General features: G+C 46.7%; 1 protein-coding gene across 2 annotated transcripts in view; it reads left to right on the top strand.

The window, feature by feature from the left end:
- Positions 1 to 13,293, top strand: part of Crebbp (CREB binding protein) — a 128,915-nt gene extending 115,622 nt beyond the window's left edge. For both annotated transcript variants that reach the window (XM_052197509.1, XM_052197508.1), the window contains 7 exons: positions 230 to 376; positions 1,169 to 1,282; positions 2,204 to 2,369; positions 2,608 to 2,775; positions 6,011 to 6,172; positions 6,449 to 6,730; positions 8,418 to 13,293. In XM_052197509.1, coding sequence (XP_052053469.1) covers positions 230 to 376; positions 1,169 to 1,282; positions 2,204 to 2,369; positions 2,608 to 2,775; positions 6,011 to 6,172; positions 6,449 to 6,730; positions 8,418 to 10,568 — 3,190 coding nt within the window. In that variant the 3' untranslated portion in view covers positions 10,569 to 13,293. The remainder of the gene's footprint in view (positions 1 to 229; positions 377 to 1,168; positions 1,283 to 2,203; positions 2,370 to 2,607; positions 2,776 to 6,010; positions 6,173 to 6,448; positions 6,731 to 8,417) is intronic.
- Positions 13,294 to 13,909: the final 616 nt, after the last annotated feature.

Here is a 13,909-nt window from a genome sequence, read left to right as displayed (position 1 = left end):
GCTTTGTAGCAACTAGCATGTGACTTTCTTTTCTGAATCCCAATTTATTAGCAGAGATGCCACTCTCTTCCCTAAAAAACAGGACCAGGAAGAGCTACAGCACAGCCCTGAAACTGCTATGGCTGTTGTTGCAAGAGGTTGCCAAGCCTTGAGCTCTTCTGCAGAGCAGGTTCAGCTTAGAAGCAGTTGGAACACACATTTGTAAACACCAGGCTTTGGCTTGTTTCAGGTTTGTCGATTCTGGAGAGATGTCTGAATCTTTCCCATATCGTACCAAAGCACTCTTCGCCTTTGAGGAGATCGATGGAGTCGATGTGTGCTTTTTTGGGATGCATGTGCAAGAGTATGGCTCTGATTGCCCTCCACCAAATACAAGGTAGTCTTCCATCTTCTTCTGAATGTGTCTTGTAGCCCTATTTTGTATGATCAAGGCTCAGGTGTCTTAGAGCTGTATATTTTGGTGCTAGGTTAAGATAGAGCCATAGTTAACCTACTTAACCAGTTAGGTTTTTTGTTTGTTTGTTTGTTTGTTTGTTTGTTTGTTTGTGTATGGTTTTTCGAGACAGGGTTTCTCTGTATCCCCTGACTGTCCTGGCGCTCACTCTGTAGACCAGGCTGGCCTCGAACTCAGAAATCCGCCTGCCTCTGCCTCCCAAGTGCTGGGATCAAAGGTGTGCACCACCACTGCCCGGCAACCAGTTAGTTTTTGTTTTATTTTGTTTTGTTTTTGTTGTTAGTGCTTTTGTTTGTTTGTTTGTTTCCATAAACTCTCAGGAAAAGAAGGTTCTTGGTGATAGTGCAGTCTTAGGTTCATCAAGATGGTCACTTGGGAGTCAAGGTAGCAACAACTAAATACCCCTGTTCAAACTAACTGCCTCTGACCTAGAGTCAGTTTTAGTCTGAACTATGGGTGAGTGGGACCAAGAAGTAGAGTCTCCTAAATTGTCTCCCTGGGGTGGGGAGTAAGTTTCCATACTTTTGTTGGACAGCTGGATATTATTTGTTTTCTTAGTTTTTGGCTGGGATTAGAGTTTTTCCACACCCTGTTAGGTGGCCTGTGACTGCTATCAAACCCTATTTCTGGGGGCTTTTAGGTGTTGCTGTTTGTTTTCAATCTTGAGGGTTACCTGAAGTTAAAAATAGAAATGACCCCTTGCTCCCCCCACAGGCGTGTGTACATATCTTACCTGGACAGTATTCACTTCTTCCGGCCCCGCTGCCTCCGGACAGCTGTTTACCACGAGATCCTCATTGGATATCTAGAGTATGTGAAGAAATTGGGGTGAGTCCAGAATATTCAGAATCAATAAAAACATTTATGTCTATATTGTAAAGCAGTACGTTTTTCTCATTTAGTGTTATGTATTTTATTCTAACATATCAAAGTTGGTTCAGAAGTATGCTGAGGCTGAGCCCAGAGCGCAGTGTCTACTCTGCCTTTGCTTCTTTTCCTTGTCTTTCCACTTTATTGAGACATAATCTTCATATCATGCTTATTGGCTCTATTTCATCAAAAGTAGGTCTTGGAGTCAATGGTTTTTTGTGTTCTTAACTGGTGTAACTACTCCCGTTAATCAGGCTCCAAGTACCCTCACTCCCGCACAGAGCCCTTGGGCCCTCTTGCTGCTGCCCCTTGCCCTGCCCACAGATGACCCCTCATCCACTTTGTGTCTGTACATTTGTCTTCTCTGGTCTTCTGTTAGAATTGGCAATCATGATTCAATACTCGGTGTTTCTTTTTATATACCACACTTGTTACATTTCTTTTCCCAAACCTGAAAGTGTTTGCTTAAGTGTCTTACGCAGAGTGGCTAAGATTTGTTTGACATGAATTAGTTGCCTGAGCTGCCTTTCCAGGGCACAAGAGGGGGAAGTAAGGGGGAGACCAGTGTTTCACATCCTTAACCCTGCCCTCCAGGCTCAGCGCCATGCATTGCTCAGAGCAAAGTGCTCAGAACTGAATATAGGGTTGAATTTGCAAATGATGAAGATAACACCTCTACTCCTATCCCATTCACATACTGGTGTGGAGCCCAAGTATTTTATAAGAATTACACTAAGATTATGGTCGTGTCTTTTACTTTTGTCTATCATTTATTTCTGTCCTTTCTTTAGTTCCTTAAGTTCTTAAGCTATCATTCATCAAAAGTAGATCTGAATTCAGTGACACTTCTGTCTGGCTTTCTTCATATTTTTCCTATAGGTATGTTACAGGACACATTTGGGCCTGTCCCCCAAGTGAAGGAGATGACTACATCTTTCATTGCCACCCCCCTGACCAGAAAATCCCCAAACCAAAACGATTGCAGGAGTGGTATAAGAAGATGCTGGACAAGGCATTCGCAGAAAGGATCATTAACGACTATAAGGTACTCCTGTGCTGGGTTGTCAGAGCTGGTTGACATACATTGTGTATTTTCCTCTGGCACTCTGCTTTATAATTATGATCATTTACAAGAAATAGAAAGCAAGAGCCTGGAATAATCTGGTGAAACTGCAGAATCAACTGTACAGTTAGTCAAAGCAGTGAGCCTTTCAGTCAGTAACCCCCGCCCCCGCCCCCGCCCCCCAGCAACCTCATCCCACCTCTGTTCTGCTTCCTCCCAGGACATCTTCAAACAAGCGAACGAAGACAGGCTCACAAGTGCCAAGGAATTGCCCTATTTTGAAGGAGATTTCTGGCCTAATGTGTTGGAAGAAAGCATTAAAGAGTTAGAACAAGAAGAAGAAGAGAGGAAAAAAGAAGAGAGTACTGCGGCGAGTGAGACTCCTGAGGTACATCCCTACCTTGAGCTGTGCCCCTGGAGTGGCAGGCTGGACAGTATATGTTTGCTATACTGTTTCTGTTCTGATGTTCTCATTCACATACATAGAATATCACCATCAACAATGATAAGCAAATGTGATACTTCCTATACAGCTTAGTGGTTAGACCTGCAGAGTAGAGAGGATAAGTGATGTCTTATTAGAGGCAGAAAAGTGCATGGAGTAAGGTAGAATTTACTTGCAAGCATTCTGAAGTTACTGCCACTGACCTGCTGGCTGTGCGCTAAACCTTGTGGCAGCTCATTTTGTGTTGCTTCTTTTTTTTTTTTTTTTCCTTCCCTGTTCTCAACCTGTTCACTGTTTGCTATCCCTATGTACCAGGGAGTACAGAGTGAATTAAACAAGTCCTTATTCGCTATAACAGGTATCTTACACTAGGAGGAATAGGAAGGGACTGGCTTCATAGTGTGTTTTCAGGTGATGGGCAACTCTGAGAAGAAAGGAGCTTAAGGTAAAGAAGACAGGGGGAGGTCTGAGGTGGCTTTTCAAACAATGGCATGGGGATTCCATGTGAGTTATGGAGATGGGGTCTTCAGGGGAGTGGGGAAATGTGCAGTACTGAAGATCAAAAGGCACTGTGTGAGCTCACAGTGGTGTGTAGTGCTTATGGTTGTAGGTTCGGGTTGTAGATGTGCACTGATAATTCTGCTCAGGATGTTTGGCATATAAGAAGTCATGAATTAAGTAGTGTCTTGTGCGAAGCTGGAACATTATCTGATGAGGGAGAAGCGAAGAGTGGACCGCAGTGGTGCCTGCAGTGTCCCGGGAAGTGACTGAGCCCGGGCTGCAGCAGGCTAGGAGAGCTGGAAGCACGTGCAACCTCAGAAACAGGTCAGCACGTACGCTCGCTCGGTGCACACGTGATTTGTTGAGTTAGCAGCCTGCCCAGCACTGAGTTATGTCTTCAGAAAGGCAGCTTTGTCAGAGAAAGCACAGGCTAAATGAAACAAGTTTGAGCCCCTGGTGCTTCCCAAACTGCCCATGGCCCAGGTTCCTCCACTGGCCGATGATCTATTCTTCCATTGTCTCAAGAACTTGACTGGTCCTCACCAAAGTTTGGTTTCTTACTCTACTGCAAAATGGTTCAGAAGGAAGCTGGAGCAGAGGGGCCATGTTCAACCTGGCCTTAAAGAACAAGCAGGTCTCGTTGGCTGGCACAAGTGTACTGTAGTGACCAGGAGACCACGCCAAACCACGCCTCAGAGCCAGAAGGTGGCCTGACCCTCAACAGTTTGTCTGGGCTTATGAATGCCAGCAGAGATGGCTTCACTTGAGGAAGTGGAATGTGGGTCTAGCCTTAGGAATCACTGGGTCACAGCATAGCAGGGCCAGGAACAGCCCCTGCTACCAAGGGGACAGGACTCTGAGGGAATACAAAACAAGCCGAGCATCCAGGTTGGCCTCTCGAGTGATGTCAGTCAAACTATCCAGAGGACCTGTCTTGTGCCTAAGCTGGCCTTCACTGGGTCTCCAAGGACTTAGCACGTGCTAGGGGCGTGTTGAAAGTCCACCTGCTGTTGTGTTTGTGTGCAGTTAGGTGCTGAGGGCAAGGCCTTGCCTTCCTCAAGGATATCTACAACCTTTTAGTGGGATTCACTTTAAGTATGGCCAATGCTTTATAGGGGATGCTGCTCTGCTGTTAAAACTCAGATCCTCTGTGGGAGGAGATGGAGAAGGGAAGTGGGCACAGAGTGCTTAGTCAGAGCATACTACTACCCATGTATTACTATACATGTATTACATGTATTACATACTATTACACATGTATGGAATTCTCAAGCAGGTGAAAAATAAGGAAATGAAGAATTTCAAGTTAGCGAAAGTAGAGGAATGTTTATGGTGATATTAAGTAGGGGAGACAGGACACCATATCATGTATTCAACCATTGTTTTGGGAAAGACCTGAGTACAAACACAGGTAAAGTTCTACTGGCAAAATAACCAAAAGTGCATTGCACCAGATGATCAAAAATAATTTTCTCCTTTTTTTCTTGTTTTTGTAGTTATTGTTTTTGTTTTTCTTTTTTTTGTCTCTTTGTACATGTATGACTAGCTTTGGCTGGCCTAAACTGAGAGATCGGCTTGTCTCCTGAGTGCTGGGATTAAAGGCATATACCACTATCCCCGCTCCATTGCTTTAGAACATTGATGTGAACCTGGATGTGGTGGCCTACACTTTTGGTTCCAGCACTTGGGAGATAGAGGCAGACAGATCTCCCTGAGTTCAAGACCAGCTTGATCTATCTACACAGTGAGTTACAGAGCTACATACTGAGACCCTGTCTCAAAAAAAAAAAAATCCCAAATAAAATTTATTTGGGGGCCACCAAAATGGGTCTACTAAGAGTACCTGCTGCATGTGTGATGGCCAGGAGCCCTAAAAAACTGCTTTCTCACCTCCACATGGGCACCGTGTGAAACTCTCAAAAATACATACACATGCATGCACATAAATAATTTTTATTTTAAATAATTTGACTCAAGAACCTCAGGCAGGAGTTTGAAACCTAGGTTATATAGCATCCGTTAAAGAAATTATATTATGGAGCTGAGGATATACTTCAGTGGTATACTTAGCATGTATAAAGGATCTAGGTATCTTAGTACTACAGGATAAAAAATGTCTCTGGATCAGATTAGCTTTTCTATATTGTATTCTAAATGGGTGACACTTAAGTTCTTTTCATAGTAGGATCTTTGGAGTATTTGGATTAGGGAATGAGTGAGTCCCTTTTAGACCTCAGCTAAGTCTAATGAATATAGTAACAACAATAATGAAAGTAGCAGCCTGCAAGACAAGCTTAGACATGCTCTCTCCTAGTGGAGGTATTGAGTGTGCAGGGCCCTCCAGCGCTGCCTCCCATTTATATCTTCCCCATATCTCCTGAAATGTACATAAATGAGCAGGCTTTCCCCAGGCCAGGGGCCGGGTACTGAGCCTGCAGGACAGCATAGCACTCCTGCCAGTGGAATTATGCTGAGTGGTAGAAAACTTCCTCTGTTGCATAAATTGCAAATTAACATCCTGGAGAAGTAACCAGACATACAGGTGCCGTGGCTAGGCTGGGAGGATTCCATTCTTAGCCCTCTGGAAGTAGCATGTGGCACAGATGCATATGAAGTCTGTGGAACCCCATAGCCTAGGAAATGGGTGTTGGTCTGACAGCTTTTCGTGTGATTACAGGGCAGTCAGGGTGACAGCAAGAATGCCAAGAAAAAGAACAACAAGAAAACCAACAAAAACAAAAGCAGCATTAGCCGCGCCAACAAGAAGAAGCCCAGCATGCCCAACGTTTCCAACGACCTGTCTCAGAAACTGTATGCCACCATGGAGAAGCACAAGGAGGTAGTGCATAGGCTGGTGGGGTTCTGAGGGTAGTCAGTACCCAGACAAACAGCAGGTACCTGCCTATGGGGCTGGGCTTCCCTGCACAAGTCTGGGACAGGAGGAGGTGGAACAGTACTTTGTTCATATATTGTTTGGCTTTTTATCAGTTAAATTCCATCCCAGGAAACCAGAACCTCAAGCATCCCCTGGGTTTGGTTTCCTCCTGTCCACAGGAAGATGTAGCTCTCAGCATGCACTGCTTCTCTGTGGGGTTAATGTAGCTCCTCCTTCCAGGTCTTCTTTGTGATTCATCTGCATGCTGGGCCTGTCATCAGCACGCAGCCCCCCATCGTGGACCCCGACCCCCTGCTTAGCTGTGACCTCATGGATGGGCGCGACGCCTTCCTCACCCTGGCCAGAGACAAGCACTGGGAATTCTCTTCCTTACGCCGCTCCAAATGGTCCACTCTGTGCATGCTGGTAGAGCTGCACACACAGGGCCAGGACCGCTTTGTCTATACCTGCAATGAGTGCAAACACCATGTAGAAACACGCTGGCACTGTACTGTGTGTGAGGTAAGCCCTACCACCTGCCTCCTGGCCTTCCCCCATATGCAGCATTTCCCCCTACAGTATCTGGAATGGATAGGAATGGGTGCAGGTGTTCGCATCTGTATAGCATTGTTTATGCATCTGTGCTTTGTCCACCACAGCTACAGGCCATATTCCAAGTCAGCCTGACTGGAAAGAGCCCTGCAAAACAGGGATTCCAGTGTATTTATCTTTCTAGACTTGCTACGTGATTAAGGATGCCTTTGACCCTGCTGGCAAGTTGGCACTTTTGTTCAGGTCCAGTGGCAGGATCACAGAATGTGGTTAGAAGACTTGATGTAGGCCAATGGTGTTCTCACTGCCTCCTGACGTATGGGTAGCTTTCTTCACACTCGTAGAGCTTTGTCCTGGCCAGGTCAAAGGTTGCCTTACCCTTCCTTCTTTGCCTACCTTTGAATTCTTGTTCACGGTTGTCATCAGTCGTTTCCCCTCTTAACACACACACACACTCTCTCTCTCTCTCTCTCTCTCTCTCTCTCTCTCTCTCTCTCTCTCTTTCACACACACACACACTTCTTTCTCAGTCCTCTTTCTCCTTTGCTGAGTTTAGATTTTGTGTGTGCTTTCTGTGTGCACAGTTTCCTGGCCCAGCCGTAGGACTTCATCTTCAGATGTGTTCTGTGGGTGGGTGTGAGTGTGTTATTTGTGAGTAAGCATATTTATATGTATGTGGACAGAGGCCAGAGGAGAATTACTCTGTAGCTCTTTACCTCATTTCCTTAAGAAAAGCAATGTCGGGCTGCAGAGATGGCTCAGCGGGTAAAAGCACCGACTGCTCTTCCAAAGGCCCTGAGTTCAAATCCCAGCAACCACATGGTGGCTCACAACCATCCGTAATGAGATCTGACGCCCTCTTCTGGTGTGTCTGAGGACAGCTACAGTGTACTTACATATAATAAATAAATAAATCTTTTAAAAAAAAAAAGAAAAGAAAAGCAATGTCACTGAATCTTGAGCTAGGCAGGTGACTGACCAGCAAGCCTTAGTAGTTCTTGTTTCCTCCATGTCCTGTGCTGTCGTTAAAGCACACAGCCATACCCAGATTTTTGTGTGAATGCTGAGGATTGAAACTCAGGTCCTCATCCTCATATTTGACTATCTAATCCTCTTCCCCACTGAACTGTCTCCCAAGCTCCTATCCTTTAGATTTTTTTTTTTTTGTTTTGTTTTGTTTTTGTTTTTTGAGACAGGGTTTCTCTGTGTAGCCCTAGCTGTCCTGGAACTCACTCTGTAGACCAGGCTGGCCTTGAACTCAGAAATCCGCCTGCTTCTGCCTCCCAAGTGCTGGGATTACAGGCGTGCGCCACCACCGCCCCGCTATCCTTCAGATTTAATGCTTCCTTTTTAGTTTCTAGGTTCAAGTGTCTGTCAGCCACTAAGTCTTCTGTTGTTGGAGAAGGATCATTTCTTCTAGGGAGAGTGTTACACAGTCCACTGATAAGTGCTTGGTGGAAATGACTCCAGTGTTCTTAGTCCTTGTTAAGTCTCAAGTTCTAAGTCTTGATGCTTTTCCTAAAGCACATGAAATAAAGAAGGAAGGGACCCATTAATTACTACTCAAACCTTGTCTTACAATGTGCCCCTTGCCTGAGAGTATCTGTTCATGCTGGGCCTGTGCTAATGCTGGTCTGTTCGTTCCTCTTGTCTACAGGACTATGACCTTTGTATCAATTGCTACAACACAAAGAGCCACACCCATAAGATGGTGAAGTGGGGGCTAGGCCTAGATGACGAGGGCAGCAGTCAGGGTGAGCCGCAGTCCAAGAGCCCCCAGGAATCCCGGCGTCTCAGCATCCAACGCTGCATCCAGTCCCTGGTGCATGCCTGCCAGTGTCGCAATGCCAACTGCTCGCTGCCCTCTTGCCAGAAGATGAAGCGGGTCGTGCAGCACACCAAAGGCTGCAAGCGCAAGACTAATGGAGGATGCCCAGTGTGCAAGCAGCTCATTGCTCTTTGCTGCTACCACGCCAAACACTGCCAAGAAAATAAATGCCCTGTGCCCTTCTGCCTCAACATCAAACACAAGCTCCGCCAGCAGCAGATCCAGCACCGCCTGCAGCAGGCTCAGCTCATGCGCCGGCGAATGGCAACCATGAACACCCGCAATGTGCCTCAGCAGAGTTTGCCTTCTCCTACCTCAGCACCGCCCGGGACTCCTACACAGCAACCCAGCACACCCCAAACACCACAGCCCCCAGCCCAGCCTCAGCCTTCACCTGTAAACATGTCACCAGCTGGCTTCCCTAATGTAGCCCGGACTCAGCCCCCCACAATAGTATCTGCTGGGAAGCCTACCAACCAGGTGCCAGCTCCCCCACCCCCTGCCCAGCCCCCACCTGCAGCAGTGGAAGCGGCCCGGCAAATTGAACGCGAGGCCCAGCAGCAGCAGCACCTGTACCGAGCAAACATCAACAATGGCATGCCCCCAGGGCGTGCAGGTATGGGAACCCCAGGAAGCCAAATGGCTCCTGTGGGCATGAATGTGCCCCGTCCCAACCAAGTCAGTGGGCCTGTCATGTCTAGCATGCCACCTGGGCAGTGGCAGCAGGCACCCATCCCTCAGCAGCAGCCGATGCCAGGCATGCCCAGGCCTGTAATGTCCATGCAGGCCCAGGCAGCGGTGGCTGGGCCTCGGATGCCCAATGTGCAGCCACCAAGGAGCATCTCGCCAAGTGCCCTGCAAGACCTGCTTCGGACCCTAAAGTCACCCAGCTCTCCTCAGCAGCAGCAGCAGGTGCTGAATATCCTCAAATCAAACCCACAGCTAATGGCAGCTTTCATCAAACAGCGCACAGCCAAGTATGTGGCCAATCAGCCTGGCATGCAGCCCCAGCCCGGACTTCAGTCCCAGCCTGGCATGCAGCCCCAGCCTGGCATGCACCAGCAGCCTAGCTTGCAAAACCTGAACGCAATGCAAGCTGGTGTGCCACGGCCTGGTGTGCCTCCACCACAGCAGGCAATGGGAGGCCTGAACCCCCAGGGTCAGGCTCTGAACATCATGAACCCGGGACACAACCCCAACATGGCAAACATGAATCCACAGTACCGAGAAATGGTGAGGAGACAGCTGCTACAGCACCAACAGCAGCAGCAGCAGCAGCAACAGCAGCAGCAGCAGCAACAAAGCAGTGCCAGCTTGGCCGGGGGCATGGCGGGACACAGCCAGTTCCAGCAGCCACAGGGACCTGGAGGCTACGCCCCAGCCATGCAGCAGCAACGCATGCAACAGCACCTCCCCATCCAGGGCAGCTCCATGGGCCAGATGGCTGCTCCAATGGGACAACTTGGCCAGATGGGGCAGCCTGGGCTAGGGGCAGACAGCACCCCTAATATCCAGCAGGCCCTGCAGCAGCGGATTCTGCAGCAGCAGCAGATGAAGCAACAAATTGGGTCACCAGGCCAGCCGAACCCCATGAGCCCCCAGCAGCACATGCTCTCAGGACAGCCACAGGCCTCACATCTCCCTGGCCAGCAGATCGCCACATCCCTTAGTAACCAGGTGCGGTCTCCAGCCCCTGTGCAGTCTCCACGGCCCCAATCCCAACCTCCACATTCCAGCCCGTCACCACGGATACAGCCCCAGCCTTCACCACACCATGTTTCACCCCAGACTGGTTCCCCTCACCCCGGACTCGCAGTCACCATGGCCAGCTCCATGGATCAGGGACACCTGGGGAACCCTGAACAGAGTGCAATGCTCCCCCAGCTGAACACCCCCAACAGGAGCGCACTGTCCAGTGAACTGTCCCTGGTTGGTGATACCACGGGAGACACGCTAGAAAAGTTTGTGGAGGGTTTGTAGCATTATGAGAGCATTGGGTGTTTGTTTTTTTGTTTTGTTTTTGTTTTGGGGATTTGGGAGGGTTTTTTTTTTTTTTTTTCCTTTTTGGGTTTTTTTGTTTTGTTTTTTTTTTGTATTTTTTTTGTTTGTTTTTCTTTTTGTTGTTTTGGGGTTTTTGTTTTGTTTGTTTTTGTTTTTGTTTTTCTCCTTCCCCTCCTCCCCTTTCATGTTTTTGGACTTTTTGTACTGAAAATCCAGGCATTTGGGCTCTTTTTATTAAGCCTAGATGGGACTGTGACTCCCAAGCATGGAAGGGCAGATTGATGTTTAAAGAAACAATACAAAGAATATATTTTTTGTTAAAAACCAGTTGATTTAAATATCTGGTCTCTCTCTCTCTCTCTCTCTCTCTCTCTCTCTCAGCTTTTTTCTTTCTTTTTTTTTCTGTTTTGTTTTGGGGGGTGGGGGGTTGTTTGGATTCTTTTTGTCGTCATTGCTGGTGACTCATGCCTTTTTTTAACGGGAAAAACAAGTTCATTATATTCATATTTTTTATTTGTATTTTCAAGACTTAAACATTTATGTTTAAAAGTGAGAAGAAAAATAATACTCAGAAACTGGTTCCAGAAATAATGCATCTTATAATGTGTCCCGATAACGAGCTGATGTTGCGGGAAGATTTTTTTCTATAGTGAACTCTGTGGGCATCTCCAAGTATTACCCCTGGACGATAGGAATTGACTACGGCGTGCACACATGTACACACCCACACACATCTATCTATACATGCTGGCTTAAGCCAGCCTCTTGTCTTGCAGATGTAGAAATTGTTGCTTTGTTTCTCTGATAAAACTGGTTTTAGACAAAAATAGGGATGATCACTCTCTTAGACCATGCTAATGTTAATAGAGAAGAAGCATTCTTTTCTTTCTTCTATGTGAAACTTGAAATGAGGAAAAGCAATTCTAGTGTAAATCATGCAAGCGCTATAATTACTATAAATAAGAAAATTCAAGAAGATTCAATCACTGTATAGAATGGTAACGTACCAACTCATTTCTTATATCATATTGTTAAATAAACTGTGTGCAACAGACAAAAAGGGTGGTCCTTCTTGAATTCATGTACATGGTATTAACACTTAGTGTTCGGGGGTTTTTTTGTTATGAAAATGCTGTTTTCAACATTGTATTTGGACTATGCATGTGTTTTTTTCCCCATTGTATATAAAGTATCGCTTAAAATTGATATAAATTACTGAAGTTTTTAACATGTATTCTGTTCTTTAAGATCCCTGTAAGAATGTTTAAGGTTTTTATTTATTTATATATATTTTTGGAGTCTGTTCTTTGTAAGACATGGTTCTGATTGTTTGCTCAGAGTGGAGCGGTCGGGGCTGCAGTCATGGCTGCAGTGTGTGGCAGCTGGGCACTGTCCCAGACTGCAGCCACTGAGGGAGAAAAGGGGAGCTCCTTGCACAGAGAGAGGGCAGCTCAGGACCACCGTGCATATTTAGTCCTCACAGGTGAATGTCACCCATGCCAGGAAGGACTGTCACCACTGGGTCGGAAGCAGCTCCTTGCCTCCAGCCCACTCTTCTGTCCTCCTCTTTGTTGGTCAGCTGCCCCTGTGGGGAGGGCTCCTGCCCTTTTTTTTTTCAGACACCCCCCCTTCTCTACCCAGATCCCACAATCAATGCAAAGGGTGCTCCAGGGACTTGAGGTGGTTCCTGACCTCCCCTCCCCCAAAGTTCAGCCTGCCCCGTGTGGCCTCATTAGGGCCTTGCAGGCCTGGTGCCACCCTGGGGGCTGCTACTTGATGGTCTTACCCACTTATGGAGTCATGGAGTTACAGGTACCTTCCTGAGCAGGGGATGGTAGCTCCGGAATACTGTAAATGTCACTCTCAGAGGAGGACCACTGACAGGGGACTAAGGTGCCCCTAGTCTGCTGCTCCCAGGGAACTTTTTTTTTTTTTTAAATACCTGTCTTCCAACAAAAGAGTGGTCTAGATGGGGGTGGGGGGCTGCTAAATTTAGAAATCATGACCCAAATAGCCTTCCTTTTGGCCTCTTAAGTTCACAGAAGTATTTTCAAAATTCTCAGTGCTTGGAAATCTAAACTTGAAGCTATTCGAGATTAGAGTTTTCAATGTAGAATTTTGAATCTTGAATTTTAATACTGTGGATAAGACCAGGTAAGGAATAGACCATCATCTAACATCCTCAACTAAGCCCTGTCCCAAGTCCTCCAGAGGTGATGCTCCGTCTTGCTCAACTTGATGGGTCCCTGCACATTCTTGGCTCTCTTCAGAATTCCCTTTGCTGCCAATTGGGAAGTCCCAAGCCATGTGTTCAAACAAGAAGAGGAACTGGAGCCTCAGAGGAGCTGCTCTCAGCCCCACTCAGGAGGTGGCACTTGACAATGTGTAGCCTTTTAATGTGGGCACTGGGGGCATCCTTCTCAGGCTGTCCTGAAATTCAAAGCTTTGTACAACCTCCTTGGAGTCTGCATCCTATGCAGTTGTCCATCTGGATGTCAAAGATGTGGCTGAGAGTGGGCCTGTGGATATGATCCCTAATTTTGTCCTAAGGAAATGTCTGTAAGAGCTGGAGTGCCCAGACACTGTGTCTCATGCTGTATACTTAAGAGGAGAAGAAAAAAGTCCTATATTTGTGATCAAAAAGAGGGAACTTGAAATGTGCTGGTGTTTATAATAAAAGCTGGTAAAACTGCTTGGATTCAAAGATGGTTCCGATTGGCTAATGGTCCCCTTAGCATTAGCTCAACTACCAGTCAGTGACTGAAGATCCTGGTATCTCTACATGCATTTGAAGCTCTTAAGAAATACTAGCATTTAAGAACTGAACATTACATTCACAGATAACACACTGCTATCCTGCACTGTTAGAGTGCAAAGATAGAGTGCTAGCCTGGTGTGGTAGCCCATGCCTTTAATCAGAAGAGCCAGAGGCAGGTGGGCTTAAGGCCTTCCTGATGTATATAGGAAATGCATATCTCAAGAGGGAGTGGACAGGATGGGATTTGAATCATTAGATTTTAAATGCTGCATGATAAAAGTTGTCTAAAACAAGGAAGGGGGTATACACTTGTATTTAAGTTGATTGTGTTGGTGGCCACTGTGCTGCCAGGAGATACAGAACAGCTCACTGGGAAGCAGGTCTGTCCAGACACAGCAGCAAGCCTGGGGAATTGTAGGAAAGATAGTCTGCCTGCCCATCTGTGACTGAAGATTTTTCTTCTTGTGAAGAGCCGTATGTGTTTTACATGCACTGGTCATGTTTAATTTCTGTTGCACATTCTAGGCTCAGTGTGGGGAGAATAAGGATCAGATAATAAAGA

Source organism: Apodemus sylvaticus, chromosome 10, assembly GCF_947179515.1.
Source record: "Apodemus sylvaticus chromosome 10, mApoSyl1.1, whole genome shotgun sequence".
In the NCBI taxonomy this organism is placed as follows: Eukaryota; Metazoa; Chordata; class Mammalia; order Rodentia; family Muridae; genus Apodemus; species Apodemus sylvaticus.
The sequence above is the reverse complement of the archived record's forward strand: the minus strand, read 5'-3'. Positions and strand labels throughout refer to the sequence as shown.